The 26173-nt window shown below is 40.8% G+C and overlaps 1 protein-coding gene across 8 annotated transcripts in view; it reads right to left on the bottom strand.

The window, feature by feature from the left end:
* Positions 1 to 26173, bottom strand: part of ATP8A2 (ATPase phospholipid transporting 8A2) — a 340707-nt gene that overhangs the window by 181776 nt on the left and 132758 nt on the right. For all 8 annotated transcript variants that reach the window (XM_065050318.1, XM_065050316.1, XM_065050290.1 and 5 more), the window contains one exon: positions 22202 to 22374. In XM_065050318.1, the coding sequence (XP_064906390.1) occupies positions 22202 to 22374 (173 nt within the window). The remainder of the gene's footprint in view (positions 1 to 22201; positions 22375 to 26173) is intronic.

Raw genomic sequence — 26173 nt, forward strand, 5'->3', positions numbered from 1 at the left:
TGCCAGCTGCAAACAGCACTTCACATCTTCAAGTAGCAGACAACTTCATGGCTGGTTCCTACATTTACTGTCTTATACACAAGCCATTGGTTTCTTCTAAACCTACTATTCCACACCTAATACATCCATCCTCCTCTATACCACTTTAATTATTGCTCTTTTTGGTACAGGAGAGGGACCCCAAGAACTTTATTTAGAAGTTCTGTTATGCTTCATGGTACTTGTGTAGCATGGGAGAGCATGAAAAACACAGAAAGAAGGCAAAACCTGTTAAATAAGCTGATTACAAGATCACACACATAGCAGCAGATTAGCTGTTCAACTTCCTGAATTCCAGACAATTATACCATTTGTTAGAGAAATGGTTAGTGAAATCAAGTTGGGGGGTGGGGGGCAGGAAGAAGAACAGACATTTCACCACTGGATTGCTGCCAAATGCCTATCAGAAGCAAATCAGTTTAATCAAAGATAAGCTTGGATTAAATGAATTTGGAACTTAGTTCAGATTCTAAGTCTAAGAGAAAAGTTACTATGAAATTAGTATTTTTCCCACTAGCTCCTACAGTAAGTTCTAAAGCTTTTAATATTCACAGTTACCTACTGACACACCAAAACTCCAAGTATCACCAAAACAAATACAGACTCCAATTAACAAGTTGTGATTTACTAGCCAGCAAAACCCAGCCAAAGCTGAATGTAATCACAAAACTGATAATCCATTTACTACAGACCAAGTATTTACATCAAGCCTTCCAAAGGTATCTGCTGTGAAGGTAAAAGACATGAACAATACAGGAGAAAATACAAAAGTCACAGCAGAGGTGACAGCCTATGGAGAACTTCCCTCGCAGTGAGAGACTTGAGGAGCTCAGTAATTTTAATGCATCAAGGTTCATTCAGTTACAGTCTTTATATAATGGGACAAGTTCTCTTTACTATTGTATAATGTAACCACTTCTTATTCTAGGCAGACAAATGTCAAAGGAGATTCGCTGTCTAGTTGGTGAAGCTGGACAAGATTTCTTCTTTCCAGGAACAGTAAAGCATAAGTTGCCGCTAGAAAGGTAGAAACTTGTTTAAGGTTGTGGTAGATCCACTATTTCAAACTAAATTTTCTGAGAGGCTTCCCAACTCAGTAATTACACATCACCTGGCTATTAGTGCATGAAGAGAATGGACAATATTTTGGCACTAAAACCACGTTTAAACCTTTTTTTGTTCCCCAGGAATACTTTTATTGGACCAAAAATATCATCCTACAACTCAAGAAAAAAGGCATTGCCTGTTCTCCATATGTCTTGTCAGAGAAAAGCTTTGTCTACTATACAATTCACACTTCATGCTCACCCTGTTGCTTCCTATGACTGCTGGCCACATACATCCATGACAGGCCTCAGATGACAGAAAATGGACTTCCCCTATAGATCCCAGGCACCAGAGATAATCCATGGCACTCTGAGATTCTCCACATGCTTTTTTTAAACCCCTGCCCACTCTACGAGTGTACAAGCTACATAAACAACTATGGTAGCTTATTCAATAAATGTTTGCTCATCATGCAGAGGTTATCAAGCAGTAGCACGGGATTCTTCAGTTCAAATCTTCTCTGGATTCTCAAGTAGGAGCCATACTTAACACCTGAAGATATGAGAACAGGAACAAACTACCCCAAACCTCATCATCTTCCATCAGCCACTGTAATCCTTTTACAAAGCCTACCTTCCCACACAATATCAAATGCTGCTTCTAAGAGATTGCTATTAATGACCAAACTGTGGTCTCTGAAAAGTCTCATTTGATTTTCAATTTTCTTCCTGCCTTGCCTATTATATCTTACCTACAGATAAGTTGCCTACCCTTTACTTCAGCTGTTCATCACTAATCTCTCAAGTTCCCCAGAAATAACTGTTTCTGTGAGCTTATTCTCTTTTTGCTCTCTCTACTTCCCACAAGCATCTCTGTAGGCTGTACTCCATCCTCCGGATTTTTTGCTTCAGTGCAGCAACTGCTCTGTGTCAACACACAGACAATTTCAGCAATGAAGCATCCAGTGGCGAGGGTTCCCGGTGACATTCAGGGTCACTCTGTAGCAACCACAAGCTGCACAAACCCCATCATACACACTGGCTGGCTCTTCTTAGGGACTGGTTTACTGGCAGAAGTCAATGAACGGCCTGATGCAAAGCCCACCCAAGTTCCATCCTTCATTAGCTGATGGATTTTTCCCTTCTTCAGTACTGGCAAAACTTATATCACAGCACTGTTTCGATAATCATTGGACAGTTTTTCAAATGCAAGACATTAAGAAATAATCTGAAGATGTTTTGAACCAATGGTAAGGCAAACTGATGATATCAGGACTTAAACCAGGAATTTGAAAGGTTTAATAGTATTAAGTCCTCAAAACACTAGAATTATTTGCTAGGAAGAACAGAAGGCTTAGAAAAAAAGTTCTATATAAAGTAATTTTTCAAAAGAGTAATGACAAGTGTTAAGTATTTTGGTTGGTCTTTGTCTTCATTATCTATGTTAAATCAAGCAGAATATATCAGTGGACATTTTGGAGAAAGCTGTCCAATGTTTTGCATTAGGGAGCTTAAACTTCTCTTTATAATGAGCATGACCAATTTTTAAATTGCCAACATTGTATTTCCTTAGTATTACATGTTTTATTAATATCATTAATAAAACAGTGTGCTCCCCAAGTTGCAATAATATCAAGCATCAGTTACAACAGCATATAGTAAAATGTTTTTTGGCAAGACTGACAAGTATAGCACTAGAAGATCCAGAATTGCTCTGTTCCCTGAAAGCTAATGAAGTTCTGAATAGGGGATCTACTGAAAGCGTACCAGTGCTGTTGAGTCTACACAGCAGAGCACAGAAGAGGACCTTGATGGCACTCACTTATTGCCCACACAGCTGAAGTGTGTTGTAATGCACAAGCACACTGGAGATCATTCACTTGCTTCTCTGAAATATCCCACAGGCACCATACACACACCCACACACACATGGATTTGGGGAGAGGTGAACAATTGGCCTCTCCCTCCCTCCTCCAGTACGTGCCCTCCAGACTGGAGAAAACCCATTTCATTGAGTCACTTTTAAATATATTGAAAGAGAGCGGTTTGCATAAACACCAAGTAACAATAGGCTGAACTGCAGCTTAGCTCAGGGCATAAACTGTGGTAACTACCTCTTTGTGAAGCTTTAAAAAACTAGTTTGATTTATAAAGTATTAAATGCCCTCATTTGTTATTAGTCCTAAGGGACACAGCCCCTCAGCATCTTTCCAGAATCAGACTGCTGTTCACAGAAGCCTGATCTTAGATACGATAGGCTCTGATCTGTTACAGTATTTATGACCCAATTTTAATTCCTACCTATGCTCTTCAGCATGAATAAGAATTCAACGCTAACTACAGTTGCCAAAGCATGTCCCTGAACTAGTACAGCAGAAGCATACACAGAGCCAGGTAAAACATGCTGAACAGACTTCTGCCATATAGAAATACGCCAGTTCTTTCTCTTCACTAATACACACACATCTTTTTCAGGTGTTTTGTTGTTGTTGTTTGGGGTTTGTTTGGTTTGTTTGTTTTGTGTAGTTGTTGCTTTTTAAATACAGTCTCCTCAGGTCTAACCACTCCATACTTCGTACTCCCTGTTTTCTTTCCATCTGAGCTTAGGAAAAAAAAAATAGTATCCAGTTGTGAATTTAACTGATGAGCTGTATAACTTCCTCCTTTAAATCATTAATAAAGACATTCAATCTAACTGAGCCTGCTCCCTATCCTACAAGCACTGTTCCCTGCCCGGCAGCTCAAATTACTGCCGCATCTACTGTTTTTGCTTCAGGTCCTTCAGCAAGTTTCCAATCCATGCAATATTTAGGCCAATAAAGTTTTTTTTTTTTCTTTCCAAGTTTTATGTGGAATTTCTTCCAAGTGGTTTGCTAAAGTATTCCCTGCATGAAGTATTCCTCTATCTGTAAAACTAAGTTGATTTTTTAGAAGGAAAGAGTAAACTTTTTGATTTACACATACCCGCAGTTTATCAGTCACAGCTCTATTATTTTCAAGTCTATTGGAGACATACCTTCTAGTGTTGGTGCTAAAGCTTCATATAAGGATGGATGGATGGGGAATTAACATTGCGGACTCTTACTGTCAACATGCACATCCAGAGTCAATTTCTTTGCAGCAGACGCTCTGGCAAGCAGATACACACCGCCTGCCTGCACAAGTCTAGACTTCACACTATGCAGTTTATCCTGCTGAAGAAGCTGATGGCAGCTGCAGCTGAACCACTTTCAGCACCTAAGCCAGTTAGATATTGAATTAATTCCACGGCCAAACAACAGTTTGTTCTTCAACTTTGATGTTAGGGCTGCGTTTCTTTTTCCTGTTATTATCACTAGCCTCTCAAATTCACTTGCTAATTTTGTAAATTCAGTAGCTAAATCCTAATCCCTTCACACTTAAAAATAAAGCTACTCTTCATTTACAGAGGTTGTTTCACTCCCGTTGTGAAACAGATTCTCACCCACATATTTACAGAACCTGATCCGCTGTCTGAAGCCACCCTGGAACAAACAAGATGTTAATACAGCCCCTTGCAGTGCAAAGCCTGCAAGGACAGGCATCACCACAGACATAAGCCTGGCTTTACAAAGCTGAATGACAGGAAAATCAGGTGTCTGAATTCTCCATAGCAAAGTGGGAACACGAATCAGTTATTCAGCCTTCCAAAACAAGCACCACAGATGCAAAGCCACCCAGTAACTTCAACTGGTCCTTGAAAAGGTCTTCAGAATGCAAACGATAAGAACCTGAAATAGATTTACAGCTTGTCTCCTTCCAGAGAAGGCACTTCTGCCTCAGCATCTGTGCTTGTGCACCCTGCCAACTTCAGCATTACAATTTGACTTTCACATCACTGAGATGAATGCATTTTTTAAATTAAGGTGTGACTAAGCCACACGCAAATACATCTGCACAAGTTCACATGAAATTGCAAGAGACAAGCCAGCTTGCATTGACTTAAAGAGACAAATACATATGATTCACAGGCCTACACAATGTATTACACTCCGAAATACAGCCTTCATGCTGCGAGCGCTTAATGTTCACCATTCTAACAGGTTCTCCTCACGATGCCAGAAGACACAGTCCCAGATCTCCAACTTCATTGCCAAAGAGTCCGAGGCAGAACATTCATTCATGTCACCAGCACCACTGCACGAATGTAAGACAAAAGCTCACAGTCCAGGAATTCCTAACAAGCGGTACTACAGACAATCTTTGAAATAATTGCTTAGTCCTTTTACCTCTTCTCCTCCCCGCCCCTTATTTTTTAAGCAAGCAAAACATTTATCAGCAGTTTGTAAGAAAACCCTGGGTTCACACTTGGACACTGAAGTGGATTAAGGCATGTGAGAGCTTAACTAAAGTTAAGAGACTAAACCACTGATTTCTGTACAATGCTTCCCAAGCTAGAATTCTAAGAGACTGAAGGTCAGAAAGCTTATTTCTTTAAAACCACTAGAATGTCCAGGAACAGCAGTCCTCTTTTGTTCAGCAGCTTTCCATTCAATAAAATTCCCCATTTGTCTTTCCCTTCCTCGACTCTTTTGCTCTTGCTAATCAGTGCCAGCCGCCAATTAGGACAGACAATACAAGAAAGTCTTTTTATGATCTTCAGTCATCACTACATAAAACACCATACTGTACTCCATTCTGCACTCAGTTCCTTCATTTTTTCTCAAAACGAAAACTTAAAACAAGTTTACTGGTGTTTTAATCCTTTTCTTGTTCTCAGGCCAAAACCAAAATTCTTTCCAATCCTCCCATTCTGGGCTTGGACTTTGAATACTGAGCATGCACACTGGGTCTGCTGGCTGCAACTTCAGCTAAATTGCTGCCGCCACCCCTGTTCCTCCTCTCTACCAACTCATAAAATACTGATTTCTGAAGTACATACCTGGTTTAAAAAAAAAAAATCCCCTAAACACAGCAAATCGACACCAATGTAACAGATCAGCATGTCAGGTTGGTATGCAAGACAAACATCTAAAAACGAACTAAAGAGATAATGTAAACAAAGTGGGAGGGTGTGTGGAAAAAGGGGAATGCAAACAGAGGTACTAGAGGAGAGTCAAACAAGAAAAGGAAACTATGATTGTGAAAGACACAGTTAGTTACTTCTTTAAAATTCTTATTACAATGGTGCTAAAACAAAGCAGTATCCTGAGCTTTTCTACAGGACAGTCTGTATGATTCCATCACATATATCCACCCTGAGCAATTTTGGCATACACACTGAAACAGTTTGATAGTTAGAAATACAACCAAAGTAATTAGTAATCAACAAAGAAATGGGATGAAAAAGCAGTCAAGTGACTGCACACCTCAAAGCATCAGCATAAATTTAGAGTACCCATGACAGAATCCCACAATAAAGATGACTCTTACTTTAAAGCAAGGGACTGCAGAACCCAAGCGCTGGCTTTAACCCAACAGAAGCCTAAGAAAAAGCCAGAGCTCCTGGAATGCTTCTTTCCCCTTCAGCACAGTCTTGAGGAGCCAACCTTTGATAATAGGCACAAATACGCATTAAAACAGAGCTCCAAATCAGTGGAGCTTTTTATATATTGTAATAGATCCCAACTGTATCAAAGCATTAATATTGAGCTCTCAGGACGAACGATATGGTAATCAGTCCATGATACGTACTTTTAAAAGGTCCCTAAATGCTTATTAATATAATAAACCACAAAAGCTCTGAAGAAGCTGTCGCCATCTGTTTTCTTGACTCTGACATTTTTATATGACCCTCTACCTACTCCTATCAAAAGCCATTTTCTAGAATACCATAAAAATGAAATAAAAGTGGAAACCAAAACCAGAAAAATTATAACTAGGACTGCATCATTTAGTCACAGTTGTTTTCTGAACGTTGTAAGGATCTCCAAAACATTGCAATGTGTGGTACAGTAAGAAGTGGTGTTATGGGCACAGTTCAAACTTCAACTTTACATTTCCTTACTTTTGTCATGGAAATGAGACTCAATTCCTTTTCTATGTGGTTACTTTCCAGTTAAATGTGAATTCAGTTACTTGCAATTTGAAGCAGACATACTTCTGGTTCAGATGGACAATTTGGAGGTGGTGCTTCAGGAGAAGAGAATGGTAAAGTGCCAGGTTTCTTTTGATGGGAAGGGACCCCACTAATCACACCATACATTAGGTACTGAACACATTTTCTCCACATCATCTAGAACATCAGTCCTTTGGGTGGGTAAAACTAAATTCAAATAAACTAGCTGTAAATATATAGAAAATGTTTGGAAAAAAAAAATGAATTGTTTAACAGCTCTTTGCTTTTCTATTTTAAACTGAAATCAGGGGCAGTGCTTGCATTGGGGAGGGCTAAAACTACTGTGCTATGCTTAAGGGGCCCCCAATCACTGGCTATTGTTTCAAAATGTCTTCCACCTCCCGCACCTACATTTTAGCAGCTTTGACAGGGGTAGTTTACACTCTCCAATCCCATCAGGGCATGTTACAGGCTTTAAAAGTCCAGGCAAAGATCTAACAAGTGACAGTAGGCACTGATGCCCAGGGAGCACTGAAGGCCAGTTCTTCCCTGAGCCCAGAACAGGGATTTAATTTATTTTCTGCAGGGAACATCCTGTGGGCTGACCAGAATCTACAACACTAAAGGTCCATATGCTTCCTCAGAACAACTGGTTAAACATTAGAAACTGTGCAGAGAAGGGCAGAGCTAGGATTTAATTTTTTTTTAATGCACACGGTTTCTCTCAAGCCAGGACCTCCGCAAGCTCAGCAGCTCACCACAGAGCAGCTCCTGGGTCCACCAGCCTCCAGGGGACATGCCTGCTTTCCCCAGGCATGCCAGCCCAAACAGGATGCCTATGTCCCATCTGTCCCATCCATACTGATCTTCAGGTTAGTCACAGCTTGTCAAAAACTTTAAGTGGTCACAGAAAGAAAAGATCTGCAGCTTCTTGTCCACACGACCTGCGTGAACTTTGCACATACTTGCATATACACACCAGGTTCGTATAAGCCAGAGAACCAAGTGTAGCCAGCTGTTTTAAAAACAGCCATACAATATTTAGTCTCCAAATAGGAACGTACCTGACATTTTTAAATTATAAAAAGTAATGTTCAAAATGTGAATAATCACCTTGTCATGGGGAGAAGAAAAAGTCTCAGTTTCTAATCGCTGCCATACAATGAGGAACTGAACCTTATACAAAAGCAGTGTACAGCGTGCTATCCCATCGTTTCAAAGATATGGTGAAGTAATTTCACTTAGCAAAAAAGCAAATAAGTTAGTTGTCTGCTACTACAACTAAAGGACAGCAAGTCATCAGGTATCACCCCAAGTCCATTAGAAGCAAACCTCACCAAACAGTAGAACACTGTTGTAGCTGACCAGGCACAGCAGGACAGTCTCCAAGAACAGCTCTGTTGTTGTAAAGAGGCATGAAGCGGGCTACACAGCCACTTTTTCTTAAACCATCATTATTTGCTTCATCCATTCAACTAGCCAGACAAACCCAACAAATCAATGTGCTACGAACTCCTGAGCTCAGCAATTAAAGTAAAAAATTAATTAAATTCTTACACTTGGGCAGGATAAAACTTAGTTCTATGTTGCCTTTAAAAGCCTACCCTAACAAAATATCCCTGAACAGCTTAGACTTCCAGCCCACACAAGTTGGTTATCAAAAGAAACAGACATGAGAACAATGAGAGAGAAAGCCTGCACACACTTCTTCCTTAGACTCCTAAAACCAGCTGTGCTGAAGAAACAAAGTTACCCATCCAGCAGCAATAACAGGACAGTCACAAACACCAAGAGCTACCAACAAGGGGGTCAGATATGTTGAAGGGAGCTGCTTACAAGTGATGTCTGATTTTATTCCTTCTGAGATGCAATTGGAACTACTTAACCAACAGTAATGCAGCTACAAACACCTTGCAGAGGTTTAAAATAAGCAGCTGCTTGTTGCTCTGGAGGTTGCACCCAACTCCAAGTTTAACTTAGTCATGTTCTGGCTGCAACCAGTATTCAACAGTCTATAAAGACCTAATCTGAATAGCAGAAAATCCTATTTATAAAAACTATAGAGCCAAATCTTGTCACAAAACATGTCCACACCAACTCTGATGAATTTATGAACTGAATGTTACTTTTGTCAGTTTTAAAGATACTCGTTGGGTGATGGGAGGGAAAAGAACAACCCACAAAGGTCCCACAAATATCATAGGATGGAACCATAGAACCACATAATGTCCTGAGTTGGAAGGGACCCACAAGCATCATCGAGTCCAACTCCTGTCCCTGAATAGGACAACCCCAAAATTCACACCATGTGTCTGAGGGTGTTGTCCAGCCTCTTCTTGAACACTGTCAGGCTTGGGGCTGTGACACCTCCCTGGGGAGCCTGTTCCAGTGCTCCACCACCCTCTGGGGGAAGAACCTTTTCCTAATGTCCAACCTAAACCTCCCCTGGCACATCTTCCTGCCATTCCCTCGGGTTCTGTCACTGGTCATTAAGAAAAGAGATCAGCACCTGCCCCTCCTCCTCCCCTGTGAGGAAGCTGTAGCCTCATGAGGTCTCCCCTCAGTCTCCTCCAGGCTGAACAAACCAAGTGTCTTCAGCTGCTCCTCATACAGCTTCCTCTCCAAACCCTTCACCAACTCTGTAGGCCTCAACAAATAGCCCTCAAGAGAGCCAAGACACACTCATCTAATCTTTGGGCAGTGATCTCAGTGTCATCACAGCTCAGCCTTAGTCACACTCATAGACTGAGGCAGTGTTCAGAGTCACCCCATCTCCTGGACAAAATCACTAACCCACAGTTACGAGACACCCATCACGCAGCTCAGACTGGATACGGACGATCTGTATGCACAACCCAGTACCAAGGCACTTAGAATTACCTCACTTGCAGGATGAAGAAGAAAGTTTTGGAAGGTAGCAAGTTTTGGAGAAACTTGGCAGTGAATTTGACACTGAATATACCATATGCAAAAATGACCCTCAACCTTCTGAGCTTAACACTTCACCAAGTGAAAGACTGAAGCTCAGTGAGAGACCATGGGAGAAGTGAATGACAGCAAATGGACCTACATCTGTACCAGAACAGCCTTTCTCGAACTGCAAAAAATGTTCTTTTGACCTTCCAGCCCCCACTGAGGTTGCCAAATCCTGCCTCTCTGCTCAGGATTGTCAGTTTTCAGTCAGCAACCTCTGAGTGCGCAGCACATGCTTCTGAAAATCCTGTTTTGCAGGAAGATGATAGGCATTTGAGCTCTCAAACAGACATCTTCATCCCACCTACATCCAGTTAGTAGCTTGTCTCCATTTTGAGACCCTAACACACTTCTGTCACAGGTTTTCCATTCATTTTTAAGACTTTTTGGTTCATCCTTACTAGGACCCACAACAGCTCTTCCAAAATCACATGTAAAGCAAATAACCATGGGTAACATCCTACACAAGTTTAGAAGCTCTGATCGAAGGGGTCCCTGTAGGAAACTGAGATGCTCTGTGTTATATACAAAAGGTATATGCAGGACATAAATAAAACAATACTAGAACTGCACAAAGATGGCATATTTTATAAAGTGAGACACTTCACAGAAGACCTGTGAGGTGGAGCAATTTGAAGTCTAAATGTGAGCCATGACATGGAAAACAGTAAGAGAAAGGGGATAAAGGAGCAAGATTTTTAAAAGTTATCTGTTTCAATGCCTATCGCTGCATCATCTACTACAGACACTATGGGAGAAGCAAGTTTAAAATAGTAGGAGAAAACTCAAAGCAAGACAGATGCCAAAAGGAGACAGCAAAGCAGCCTCTCCAGAATAGTGTAGAGGTACCTCAAGCTGATTTTTAAGAGAAAGCACATGAAAAGCCTAAAGGCAAACAAAGAATCCAACAGACGGCCACCAATTCTTTTACCATTTTAACTCTACTGGTATTCTTGAGAACACTGACTTCTCTTCAGCAGAATGGCAGTTTAAGTACAGCAGGAAATGAGGTCCTCCTCATGCATTTGATAGCTTGCCTTTTCTTGGAAGTACTAAGCATAATTACTGGCAAGGAGAAAAAGATTTTTCTCTTTCGAAGGATGAATTGAGTATCACTCTGCATAAGCAGGTGAGCTTCACTTACATAAGACTGTTGGCAAATAGCCGACTGCAATACATCAGAGATCCTACAAATAATTTCTGCTGTCTTTGGGCAACTGTGCAAAGCAAAGTCTAAATCCCCCAAAAGCTATTACACCATCAACTAGGGATGGCTATTTTGCTAAATCACTTCCAATTGGGCAGCCTTGGTCGCCCTGGAGAATGTGGTAGGATTTGCATGTGTGAAGAACAAGTACGGCCATAGATCTTGCCACATCAAATAGACCAAAAACTGCATAATCCAGAGGTGCCAGTGCTTCTCCAGGTTTGTGCTCATGTGAACAAACCCAAAGAGTTTACCTCCTATTCCAGTCCATTGAATCAAATCATATTTGCCATATTTCCCTCAACCACAGTTTTGGTTTTAATTACCATAATTTCAGGGATCTGAACCACATGGCAATAAGTTTAAGCCTAGCCATTTTATTCAGTGTGAGGCCAGATTTTTCCAAGTATCCGGTATGGATTCAGATACGCTCCCACTGAACACAGAACTGGAACTCTAGTCAGCTTATACCAACACTTCAGGGCACTTCATGAAACCAGAGTCATTTTACCAGTTCAGTGTCCCACATACTAGTATTGTGCACTAAAGCCCAAAGTTCTCATCAAGTTAATTCTCTGCAGTACTAAGAAGCTTGTAGAACAGACTGTTCTTGCCTCTGTAATTTTGTATCTGGTACTTTTAACAATGGAAAGTACAATATTTAAGCTGGTCCTGTGGGATAGAGCACACAGCCTTGCTAGATGTTATGAAAGGAGCAATATCAAAGTTGGTTTTAGTGTCTTGTTTCTGAATGCAGTGCAGCACCACATATTCTTTAAGAAGCCCTCATCTTCTGCATGTTCATGGACCTGAGTACTAGTGAAACTCAAATATTAAATCTGGAAGACAAAAATAAGTATTTCAATAAAAGCAATGACTATCCTCAAATCCTCTCCTAGGAAAAATTTTGATATCTTTTATAACCAATTGACATTCAAACAAGGAAATTCAGAATAGTAAGCAATGATCAAGATGAGGAGAGTTACATATTCCCTCATAATGTTCTCAAAACCAGTAAAAGAACACAGAAACATGTTTCCTTATAGTTGCAACCTGTTGAGAAAGGAATTAAAGATCTTTTCTATGCAGTCAGAAGCCTTTCCAAAGCAGCTGCAAGGTTGCAGAGAGGCACCAGAGCCTTGGCCTCCATCCAGCGTGATGGACCAGCAGGGAATTTCATAAGAGGAAATGTTCAGTCACTCCCTGGCAGGCAACAAATTGTTCCAGGAACTCAGGAAAGGGGTATTTGGTGCAAGAAGCAAGAACCAGCAATATTAGTCATAATCGAAATTTTAGAAATTATTAGAAATATTAGTCATATTAGACAATTGGTCTTTTCAGATACTGAAGTACATACACCACAGCATCTTTTTGTACACCCTGCCAGTGACCACACATTATATACACGACAAAAGCCATCTTAAAAGAGATCAAAAACTTCACTGACAACTATGTTACAAAGTTAATTTACAACTCCATCGGGAAACTGGAGAGACCAGTAAGCCCAGGCATATGTACCACACCCCAACTGTAAAAAAGCAAAACAAACCCCCTACCACCCCAGAACAACTAACCATGACCCCCCCAAAACCCTACACTTTTTGTTTAAATAAAGTCATTATAACCTTTACATTTCCAAAACTATTTTTACAAGCCCGAAGGCTAAAAGCAAAGCTCACCAATAGTTAGGTTCTGAGTTTCACAAGCAGGGTGTTGCTACAGGAGCTCTGGGTTAAAACCTGGCAAAGCTTTGACATTCACAGTGACACCTTCAATAGGAAGTGAAGAATATCGTATTCAATAGAGAAAGCAGGAGGAACTTTAGCGAGAAGAAAGTAATTGTTCAAGTTGGAACTTGGCCAGAATGTAGGAGTTAACACACTAACACTTGTGGAAAGAAAAATATACCAGTACTATGAATTTCTCACGGAACAGAAGGTATTCCAAACCACAGTTTTATCTTTCTTCTAAAATAGCGTAAGTTCCAGCAGCGTAGTGTTTTCTCATGTGCAGTATCTTTGGAATGTTTATTTTTCAATTGGGAAGTGCAGCACTAAACACAGCATCGCTGGCTGCTCCTGCTCAGAAACTGAAAAGAATGGTAGCAATTTGGACAAGGTCCTGATTTGGAAATGTCTGCAAGAGTTATTACACCATTGCTCAGGAAAGAAGTTTCACTTGCATCAAATAAAATACTAAGATTTGGTCACCTAATTACCAAACTCACAATGCAAAAAAAAAAAAAAAGAAACAAATAAACTTTAAAAACAACAGCTAGGGTAAACAATACTTGCAGTAGACACTTCTTTGTTTTTATCAAGACATAGCTTTTTTTTTCCTACAATTTTTTTTCCAAAGAAAAAAAAAAAAAAAGTAACATGCTTTTAGCTTTAGTCATGCCTTTCCTATGACTTTTTCCAAACACATGCTGGTAAGTGTTAGGCAACAAAGATGATTAAGGGAGTGGAACATCCCCCTTATGAGGAAAGGCTGAGGGAGCTGGGGCTCTTTAGCTTGGAGGAGATTGAGGGGTGACCCCATTAATGTTTACAAATATATAAAGGGTGAGTGTCACAAGGATGGAGCCAGGCTCTTCTCGGTGACAACCAACGGTAGGACAAGGGGCAATGGGTTCAAACTGGAACACAAGAGGTTCCACTTATATTTGAAAGAAACTTCTCAGTGAGGGTGACAGACACTGGAACAGGCTGCCCAGGGGGGTTGTGGAGTCTTCTCCTCTGGAGACATTCAAAACCCACCTGGACGCCTTCCTGTGTAACCTCATCTGGGTGTTCCTGCTCCAGCAGGGAGATTGAACTAGATCTCTCGAGGTCCCTTCCAATCCCTAACATTCTGTGACTCTGTGAAGTGACAGAAATATGAAGTTCAGGTGAATGTAGTAGAATATTTCAGGAACAAATATTTCATTCGTAATCACAGGCACAAGAAGTCAGTCAATTAGTCTTCGAGTATGAAAACAAACCCAGCAGTGAAACAGGTACCAAATCTGAACTGAAGCATAAAAGTTCCAAAAACACAATAGAAACTTACTCAGTTAACTATTTTTCATTAGTACCTTCAAAAAGGCAAGCACTTTGCCAAATTGTGAATGGCAATGGAAACTGGAGTAGCGGTTCAACTTAGAGACTACGTTGTCTTAATTATTTCCTCATTCCAAATACACAACAAAGAAAATAACTAAGTATAGCTGTGGTCACAATAATGGGCTGAAGTTAAGGAACACAAGTGTTCAGCCATATAGTAGGAATAATTTAAGTTCAGCCTGCCAGGCAATTGAATAGTTACCTAAGGGAAAGAGTGAACACACTTCACTTCTGTCATTTAAAAACCAATACCCATCAAAACAATATCATTAAGTACTTTTTTAATGTAAATATTAAAAAACCTAGGAAAGTTAATAAATAATTCACAGATGTTTCTGACTTAATAAGCAGGTATTTCCTCATAAGGGAACTACCCTGAGTCTGGGATGTTTAGCTTGGTTTATGCATCTAACAGACACAGCAACCTATTTTGAGAAACATTAAAGCATTTAGAATTAGAATCAAGCCTTTGCTTTTGGATTCTCAGTTGAGCAGACAAGCCACCAGAATTAACAGTATTTTTTTCCCCCCTTTAAACACTAGCTATGTGTTTGAATTATGTAAATGATGAGAGTGAGGCTTGGGAACTGTCATAGCTCAGGACAGTGATTAACAAGAACAAACAGAAGCCCAAACATTAAGCAGAAACTGTCACTCAACAGACAAGACAATTACCAAAATTTGTAAGACCTGCCTTCTCCCAAAGTTTGCCCGTATTAGCTTTCTAACACAGAATTAGTAGCATTTTGCAAGTTTACTTTGCTCTTGCAAAGCAGTCAATAAGCTTTTCTTAAAAGCACTCTAAGAAAAAGTCCTAAGATTGCTTTACACATACCTACATGCAGACTGGACAGTTTAGGCAATAACTTCTAATCATCTGTGAGTATTCTCTATTCAAGAGTGCAGAGAGCACCACATCATGCTGCAACCCCAAACCTTCCTCCCACTTCAACTATCTGCAAACATTAAAACTGCCAGAATGGTTCTTCCCTCATGGTTTTCAAAGTCATGAGATGAATACTGCTGTCATGAGTAGGCAGAAATAGAAGAGAATGAGCATTGATAATTTAGTAGGTGACAGATGAGGGAAAACAAGATGTACGTGCAGGAAGATGTAGCACATCCATAATTTTCTTTGGGACCAATTAATGTTAGAACTGGTTTGCATACTTCTAATCAGAATGGTGTTGAAGTTTTCTGCCACAATAACGGGGATCTTTTCTAATGAAAGCCAACAAGATGCGTTTTTGATTTAATAAATAAATACATTCTGAACTACAGCACAAAATAATCACTTTGTCAAATACTTACAGCAGCAACAATATGAGACTTAGAGGCATAAATATTTATTAAATATTGCAGATGTTCATTCTGTAAGATATATTATTGACGTCTCCTCTAAATGATGATGGAAGACCAGAAGCATGCAAGCTATGGCCAAGTGCCAAGACAACTTTGTCCATCTCCTCATCTCTCTTCACATTACTCAACTGACAAAGTGACACTAACAATTAGTACCAAGTACTCTCCACAGGCTGCTTTTTTCCTTACCTTGTCCCACCATCTGCTTCTAGTTCATTAAATCCCTTCCCTTTCAACATGTGAGCACACACACTCTAGTCAAAGGTATGTTCATTTCAGAACATTTAGTGTCTGTTCTCAGTGATGTTTGTGGCTCATGTTCTCACCCTACCCACTCCATCTACTATGTGAAACAGCAATACAAGTGGGAAAACAGGGGGGTTTGTTGTTGTTGTTGTTGTTGAAGGGTTGTGTAAAGAACACACAATTTTTCGACCTTGTTGACATCTTTTCTCAGTTATCTGCACACCTTTTATACATAAAAGCCAGCAAAATCATGCTGATGAAGTAGCCAGGAAAAGGCAAGTACCCCTGTGGAAACAGCAGATAGTTCACAGAAATGGCCATTGCTGGATTTCCTCCATTTCTGTTCATGGTGTGACACTTGATAGTTCTCTGTGGAACAGCACATCTGACAAAAGCAGGGCAGAAAGGCTGACAGATTGTACAGCAATTGAGACATTTTTCTTGGTGTTCTTATTGCCTGAGCTTTGTCAGAAACCAAAACGCTACAACAACATAAAACCTCAGGAGAAATACATTGCTCAAAATAGACATTGCAATATCTTTTACTATTAGAGCAGGCTGTAAGCTGATGAAATAACCACAGCTTCACTCAATTCCCCACAGCTATATGGATTTTGACCAGCACAACATGAGCAGCAGCAGCAGGTCAATAATGCCTTGGAAAACACACGTAAGGAAGGCGAAGTGTAGTTCCAATAGAGATGAGTTTATGCAATAAGTCTAGGAAAATTGCTGTAAGCAATTCAGGAGACTCCTGAAGTGCATTGAGGATAACTTCCTAAGCCAGGCAACAGACAGCCCTACCAGGGGGGATGCAACACTGGACCCAATGGTCACCACTGCAAGTAAGCTAATCATTGACATCAAAATTGGAGACAGTTCTCAGTACAGGAAAGACATGGACCTGTTGGAGAGTGTCCAGAGGAGCCACAAAAATGATCAGAGGGCTGGAACAGCTCTGCTGTGAAGACAGGCTGAGAGAGTTGGGGTTGTTCAGGCTGGAGAAGAGAAGGCTCCAGGGAGACCTTATTGTGGCCTTCCAGTACTTAGAAGTAAGCCTATAAGAAAGATGGGGACAGACTTTTCAGAAGCGCCTGTTGTGGTAGGACAAGGGGTAATGGTTTTAAACCAAAAGAGGGGAGATTGAGGCCAGACATGAGGAAGGAATTTTTTTTACAATGAGGGTGGTTAAATACTAGCACACGTTTCCCAGAGAGGTGGTAGATGCCCCATCCCTGGAGACATTCAAGGCCAGGCTGGATGTGGCACTGAGCAACCTTGTTGAAGTTGAAGATGTCCCTGCTCATTGCAGGGGGTTGAACTAGATGACCTGTGAAGGTTCCTTCCAGCCCAAAATATTCCATGATTCTATGAAAAGACATGAGCAAAGCTGGCCAATGCAACTTCATTAACTTTAAGAAGTACATATGTCAACAGATCCAGCAAAGCATCAGAGTCTTTTTAGAAGGACAGGAGAAAGCAACAGAACTTCTCTGTACAAGCAACTTTTCACAACTTGCTATGACAATAACTGAATAAAACTTTGGCTGGCCTCTGCTCCAAATTCTACACAATGGATGTCTGAGGTGAGTGACTACCATGCACTCTATGTCACCTGATCTTTTTCATTTCGAAGTTCTGAATAGTAGCTCTAAAAATTCAGATCAGAGATGTTTCTGTTGCTACAAAGTCCCAAACCCTCTCCCTAAGGGCAATAACTCATTTGTTCACCCAGTTGCAAGGGGCTGCAGGATCTACATAGAAAAAAAAAAAAACTTGGTTTACCATTCATGCTCTGTAGACAGGTATGGAAAAGAGTAATACTCTGCTCAAACAACACCCCAGCACCATCACCCCAATCAGTATTGCAGAAATGGCCAGTAATGTAAGCAAAAGAGCAAAAAGCACCCAGGGGCAGCCCAGCGAGCATGTGGTCCCAGCCTCACACCACACATCTCTCTGGGGATGGTTGCTTCATTGTGCTTACATCTGTGAGAGAAATTAAAGGAAGGGCTACTTCTGCTGGCCAACAATTATTTGTTAGTACTGAAGTACTTATAAACTGCCTGGAACCATATAATCTATAAAATGCCAATGAATTGCTTCTTCCTGACACAACTGTTGTGAATATGGCGTTAAACCCACACAAAGGCAGAGTCACTGTCACCTGCAGGAAAGTTCCATTCAACAACAACAACACAATTATTCCCAAAGGATACAAAGTCATAAAAAAGTATTTCTGAAACACCACATATTTCAGTTACAGATACTTCAATTCAAGGCAGGCTCTTCAGTAGAAAATTAAATATGCTGCCATAACATGCAAGTTAATGCATTTCTCTGCCCAAACACAGTGATCTGCTGTGCAAGCCAGCTTTCTAAGAGGTATAACCACCAGATTAATGACTAAACTCCATTTTGTTACTAAAAAAAGACATCTCACTTCTACCTAAGCCTTAACATTTCGCTGCTCTCACAAAACGTGAATAAAAACAGGTCCTTTAAAGGAACATTTGAAAACCATAGACAGGCGATCAACAGCTCAGATCTCATAAATGAAGTCATGAGTTCAGCTGCCATCCAAGCAACATTCACTTCCACTGAAGAGTAAGTTTTGCTCGCTCTGCACTGGTTCCATACTGATATCCCAATCAGTGTCAGGAAAGGTAATAACATGTCAGTCTCTGGAAAAACTTTTAACCAACAAGGCTTTTCCTTAAAGAATTGTTAAGTTTAATTTTGCAAGCTTCACCAAGCCTCTCAAGGGGTGTATTTTCACCTACTGTGCGCCCAGGGCCTGTTAAGGACACCGTAAGAGGGGAAGACTTAACCCTACCAGAAGATACCATCTCTCCCTCTTAGTGCAAAATGGAGCCAGGTTTACTACAGTTTCATTTTAAAAGATTCCCCGTGAGAATTAAGTTTAACGACAGTTTATGCCTAAAGCCCAGCAAATGAATATACAGCGTATCTTAAGTATATTTAGGAAAAAAAAAAAAAAGCAACTTTGAAAGGCAAATGCAGCTGAAACTCCCCTGAGAAGATGAAAATGTTATAGAAAATGTACAAAATATTAAGTCACACAAATTTATTCTATGTTGAGAATCGCAATATACTTCTAGAGTAGTTAAACATCATACCACTAAGTTTAAAGACCCAGATCCCCCTCCCAGTTCACATTTTTGTTTGAAGACTAAATCCATTTAATATGAAATTTCCTCTTGCCATGCCAATTATATTTTCAAACTTGTTCCTGTGAAGTTTAAGTGCACTGTCTTATTTGACACACAAAGTACTATTAAAAACAGCCCAGAGTAAAAAAAAAAAAAACAAAACACCAACGTTATTCTTTCTTCAGTATCAAGCACCTGGCAAGTAAATGGAAGGTCCCTGCAAAGCCTTAAAGGCTATTAAAGGCATTCCTCTTTTTCCCTGGGGATTTAAAATTCAGTTATTTTTATTCCTCTTTTTAAGCCTATGAAATTACATCATCTTTTCCCCTGTGATTTATGCTTTCCAGTATTTTTTCCAGCATTGTTCCTCAATTTACTAATTCACTAGTAATTAAAACAGCTGTTGGCTCGGTCCTGAAGTAACAGGAGAGGAAATGTCCAGTATTACATGTCTCTCTGAAAAACAATACCTTTCATTATCTTCAGTTAATCACAGATATTAACATAGTAAAATTTTAATAATCTGCAATTTATGATTTGTTTCAGCTACACAGGTCTTTGACCTAGATGGTCAAATCTTTTGAGAAATAAACTAACAAACTGCTTTGGAAGGATCTCAACCAAAACATTGTGATAGAGTATGAAAGTAAGAGCTTTCTGTTTGCTCAGTGTTTGTTAACTTCCCCACATACACAACAGCATAAACCTATAACAATCTCAGTCCCCTTCCTGGGTACTCTGTGCCCTCTAAACCCAGGTAACTTTGCACAAAGAAGAGAACACCAACCTTCTTCCTAGTCCTGCATCTGGGCCTGTTGCACTCAAGAGAAGATTGCTGCAGTTGTGTGAGCTCCCCCTTGTGAAACACTTGTTCACTCCCATAAAACAGCTGCACAACTGAGACCCCTCCTCTAATACCTCATAACCTCTCCCTCTAGATGTCTCTCCCCTCAAAAACCAGGAAAAAATATCAATAAGCAGTAGCTATTAAAGAGCCAATTCAGGTAAGTCATTGCAGTTGAAAGCCATTTAGAACAGAATTTGTGACAAGGAAAAAGAACACTGGCAGGATTGGGGGAGGATGGAAAAGAGACATTCTTCCCCAGCCACAGAATCCTAGAATCCCCCAGCTTGGAAGAGACTATTGGAAGTCAGCTAGTCCAGCACGCTTGACTAAAGCAGGGTCAACTAGAGCAGGTTGTCCAGCTGGGTTTTCCATGTCTCTAAAGACAGAGACTCCATCACCTCTCTGGGAAACCTACTCCAGTGTTGGAACACCCTCAGAGTAAAATAGCACAGGGTTTTTGTGTTCAGACAGATATTCATGTGTTTTAATTTGTCTGTTGCAACTTGTCCTGTCACTGAGCACTGCAGAGAAAACACTGTCTCTCATCTTCATTGGCACCTATTATATATTTATACAAATCTATAAGAAACCTTCTGAGACTTCTCTTCTTCAGGCTGAAGAGTCCCAGCTCTCAGCCTCTCCTCCTATAACAGATGCTCTAGTCCCTGAACCATCTTTGCAGCCCTGCACCCAACTGCTGCTTTCCAGCCTGGCAACCCCCAGCATCTCTTGGGGCACAGGGTTACCGCTCCCCAGGTACAGGACATTGCATCTCCCCTTCTTCAGCTTCATCAGATTCCTCTCTGCTCAGTTCTTCAGCTTGTCAAGGTCCCTCAAAGAATGGCAGCACAACCATCTGGTGTACTGGCCACTCCTCCCAGCTTTGTATTGTCTGTAAACTTGCTGAGGGCAGCACACACATATATAAAGAAAACACTGCAAAACAGTAGTACAAGGTCTTCGTGTAGTCGTCGCCCACAAAGTAGGTCTTAATTCTAGGATGAAAATACTTCTCCACCAAAACCAACAACCACTTCTAGGTCACAGTTCTCCCCAAATACTAGCAATGAGCACAGACAAACATAAAAGGAAACACACACAAATCCACTAAGCTGCATAATGTTTCCAAGTTAAAAATGATGCAGCCTTCCTGCTATGCAGAACTTAAAGCAGGCCAGCTTTGGGTTTTTGTTTTCTTTGGGCTCTTATTTCCTTCTGAAGTAATCATGACATAGGATCACATATGTGTATGGATAAATCCACAAACAGCATCAAATTTTGCTGTGACCTAATAAAGCAAGCAGTAACCTAACAATCAAAATTGGGCAAATTCCTTTGTTATGCATATCCTTGCAGAGCTGAAAAAAAAAAACACCTGAAAAAAAAAAATCAAGACGACTTATATTAAACCAGAGACCTTCTCTAGAGCTGAAATGAACAGCCACACAAACTTATAGCAAATTCCTAGCAATTCTAGCAATTCTTGCTAGCAAATTCCTACTGCTTACAAATGACCACATCCACACCACTCCTTCTCAGTGTCTACTATAATGAGGCAATCAGGTATAATGTTTTCTCATGAACTTTCATTGTTTTATGAAAGAGATTTGACTCCTTTGGGACTGACTGTTGCAGAGGGAACTGCATTATTAGATGACAATTTCAGTGAAGTATTTGCTTCCTCCTCTGTAGAAGCAGGAAAGAAACTGCCCCAGTTGCTTTCCAGCATACTTACACAACTGCTTCCAAGAGCTAGCAGAGCTCTACCAGCAGAAGGGAACATGCAGCCGATTGAATGCCCACCTTACAGGTGTACAAGCTCTACCGCTGCACTGTAGAGCATCCTGTCGGACAGGAAGAACTGAAATCTTAAACTTTGTCGGCCTGTCAGTCAGCCTTACCAACACTTTCACAGACCTATCTGTGGTATAAGAGAAATACCTCTCCGCAGTCCTCCTTTACTCCCCCCCGCACAGTCTTGCTTCATAATAGTTCTTACAGCAGAGAAATGAATTATACTATCAAGTGGCTCACCACTACAGCTTGCTTCCTCTTGAATATCACTGTTTTCCCTACTTCTGTATTTCCTGTAAGTACTACAAGCATGAAAGGAAAGTTAACATACTAGCTAAAGTTTCACAAGCTTTGTGCCCAATTTTTTACTGAAAAAAGTCCCAGAGTTTCTTACCTGCAGCAAATGACCGCTTTACAGGAGAGTGCCAGGTCCAGGAAGCTCTGCCTGACTTCAAATGAAAGGGCATACTTCAGTGTGTGGCCATCAATAATCAGAGCAATATCGTTTTCCTTGCCTAGTGACTCCCCCAAACTGGTACAATGTTGAGTCAGAGAGGCTCTTGTTGCCTGCAGAATAAACAGAAAGAAATCATGTTTCTTCTTTATGTAAGAAAAGCGCATCCAAACTGCAGCAAGGTATTTCTGGACTCTGCAATGGAGCACAGTATACATGCACCTAAACTGGCAGTGATGCAAGTTGATCTTTCAACAAGACCTTGTGCAGACATTAATTGTGGCCATAGACCAGCAAAAGCTGCATCTGCTTGCCTAGGAACACATGCCTTTCTTCAGCACATACTCTGCCATCTCCACTACACACCCCTGCATGATGCATGTGCTCCCAGTACTTGTGATACGTCCTCTTCGACTGTAGGACAGGTAGAACCTAATGCCTTTCATGGCTTTCGACACCATTCAAAGTATTACTACTTATTCAAACAGTATTTCCTACCCCAAAAACATCTTCACTGACAGCTGCTGCCAAGAAAAAAGTACATGTATCAACTGTCCATGTTTCAGTGTCAACACAAATATTTCAACCATCCTACTACATTGAAATTCACGCTTAAAGCAGTCTATTCCATTCCTGTGCAGGATAGTTTAACCATCAGTCCCAGCTGAGTTCATCACTGCTAGATAGTTCAAGAAGTTGCTCATAATCTGAAGTGCACATGTACTTTTTGACAGGGAATGTCTTGACACACAGGACAAAGAATGTCAGGATACGAAAAGCAAAGACTTCAGTATCAGTCAAACACCGCTTTTAGGTGACAAATGATTGCTAACTGCTAGATTATGTAATTTTTCAGTTTTTACCCTTTGTTCACAAAGTAGTGTCACTAGCATACACAAAAATAATTGAGTGAGGGGTTGCCATAACATAAACCAGTTTACAGCCCATTGTTCTCTCCACTCTTAAACCAGAACTCTTAAACCAAAAAGAAGAGCAGATGCATTCCTCCTCAGCTTAACCAGGCAGCTTTGAATAACTGTACTACACCAAGTGTTACACATGCTTCCACTACTTGATATTTAAAGATACTTGTTCTGTGATCTTTCTGTGTAGGTCTAAGCAAAATATCTTTTTTTCTTCATATAACAGAAAAAACACTAAAAGAGTTATAACTGTCAGAAATGAAAACGTGACATTTATGCCTTATTGCAACCCATTAACCTTTTTATAGATCCAGATTTCTTCAGAGAATTGCAAAACTACAAACTGTTGCCGAGTGCTACACTTCCTATTTGCCCCTCTAGTTCAGCAGACTGATGTTAAAAAACAAACCAAAACAACAACAAAACACACACACACAAAACACAACCAAACAAAAAACCACATGAAGAACAAAAACAACCAAACAAGAAAAGCTGGTTCCTCTGGACTACACACCTGCCGGTCTTGAGGAGCAGATGACCTCAATGAAGGCCAGCACTGATGTGGAATCTGGATTTCTCTGTCTATATTCAAGCACAAACAGGAGTTGGGGTTTTGCAAATTGTTGAGGAAACAAAAGATATAAAGAAACCTGCATTTGTGAACTCCCATACGAAAACTGCAAAATCAGTTGTATCCCTTTCATGTCAAAGACATCTGAGCCAAAAAGCTCCAGTTCCGTATCACACTATTAAAATAGTGAGAAACAAGTTTATGTTCCTAAAACGCTTCCTTCAGTGATCTACTTAAGCATCTATCCACAAAGGGAAGAGATGAGAAAAAACAAAGAGCTTCCTAGTACCACAGCTTAATTTCTTGATCTGAGCTTTCACAAACTGTTCTGTGCACTCTGAAGAACAGAAATGTCATATCGACATGTTTGTTTTTCCTCTTACTAAAGCGATGGGAAACTCCTTCAATCTGGATGGTCGCAAGGTTGTTTCTCAATTTATCCCCCCCTCACATCTCACCATCTGTGCAGCACTTTATCTTAAATACGCCTTCCCAGAGGTGCCACCGCCTCAGCTGAGGGGCTCAGCTGTGCCCTGCAGAACCAGCCATGCCTGGCATGGCGCAGCCCCAGCCTCTCCTCAAAGCCCCTGCAGCCTTGCCATGGACACCCTGAACAGCTGGCCAGATGGGCAGTACTACAATGCTCGAGAAGCTCAGGTAGATCAACTGAGGATGTCAGACTACCAGAGACCAAGAGCTACTCCACAACTCCAGGACAGAACCACAGGCAGTGCTTCTGGCTTATGGCAGAAGACCTCTCACACTCCCCACCTCCTCTTTTTCTTTTTTCTTATTACCACATCCCAGTAACACCACTCTGACCCAAGTTCTCATGCCTGTCAGAAGCCAAACACCAACAAAATTATGGCTGCTCAGGCTTACCTGGCCTGCTGGTGCTTCCCAGCCTCCCCACAGCTGCAGTCTGTGACACAGCTCACACAGAGGGCTGGAGATACACAGCACAACACTGTCCTCTGCTCCTCTCACTGCTCCCCTGCTGCCATTTTGGTGGCAAAGTTTTAACAAGGGTGTAGAAGTAATATTCCCCCTGGCTAGAGGTACCCTGACCACAGCCATCAGCAACAGCAACCAGTGCGAACTTCATTTCTGTCAGAGTAACAGCAGGACCATCCCAAATACTTTGGACTTCGACCATTTCAGTAATGTTCTCCTGAAATAACCAGCAACAAAAGTGTTCCCTTTCTGTTCCTTTAGGACTTTGGGTTGTTCGTTGTTGGGTTTTTGTTTGTTTGTTTTCCAAAGGTATCTACTACAGGATTATATCAATGATCTTTAAATGCCAGCATTCATAAGTTCATCATCAAGGATTTTGTCCTTTATCTTTTTACTTACAGCTCAAATAAGAATAATCTTGTTTCAAAAAAATGCACTAGCTTCCCAAATTAAATAATATATAGTTTCACAAATCATACTGAGTGAACTTGATCTGACTTGTGTCAAGACAGCCAGCACAATACATCAAGCAGCAAGACTGAGTGTACTGTGCTGGTTACAGGCTACATATTTTTGCATGCCTTGAATAATATTTTTCATACAACCTCAATAAATATGTTGAAGTCTGAAACGTATCACAAAACTACTAAACATGGCAGCACTTCCAGACATCTGCCTTGCAAATTTCTGAAGTTTGAGTAGATCAGTTTTACACAAATAAAGCCAGTAAAATAAAATACTAAAATAGCCACACTCAATCAAAACAGACCACAACAGTGGCCAAAAGCAACCAGCCAGGAATTGAACACAAGAATACAGCAAGCACACACCAGCACTCCCAGAAGAGTCTCTGGGATTCCAACATTGGCAGCTCAGGGACATCCTGAACCTGGTGCAGGATCTGTTACAGGAGAGCCCTCAATCCTCAGTTACCATCAGAACTGTTGGAAGTAGATTCAAAAGACAGCAAGGGGAGAGGGGTCACCCCTCCTTTACAGTAAAGCAGGATGCAGAACAGCACATAGGCAAGGAGTAAACCCCAAGAAACACTGGAAAATAAATGAATTTGGGGTGGTGAAGAAGTTGAGGACATGACAGCAGTCAAGACAACATTACTGAGGGGAGGATCAAGTAGCCCAAATGACTGAGCTTTCCTTGGCCAAACAGGTGGGAGGAAAAATCAGGCCACTTCCACACAAAGGGGGGAAAAAAAATAAAGAAGGTGGGGGTGGGTGCATTGCAGTTTATTTTCTGTTGCCCCAGTTATTGGTATGGTAGTCAAAACAAGCTCACTCTGACTCACTAAGAAACTAGCCCCAAACTGAAGGCGAATTTGCAGATGGAGTTAATGAGCACAAGAGTGCACAATTCAGCCATAGATTACATCTTGCACCTTTCTCACTACAAGAATGACCACGTCATTCCCTGCTTCCCTGTTAAACTGCGAGAGATTAGATTTATGAC

This window comes from Columba livia, chromosome 1, assembly GCF_036013475.1.
Source record: "Columba livia isolate bColLiv1 breed racing homer chromosome 1, bColLiv1.pat.W.v2, whole genome shotgun sequence".
NCBI classification, from domain to species: Eukaryota; Metazoa; Chordata; class Aves; order Columbiformes; family Columbidae; genus Columba; species Columba livia.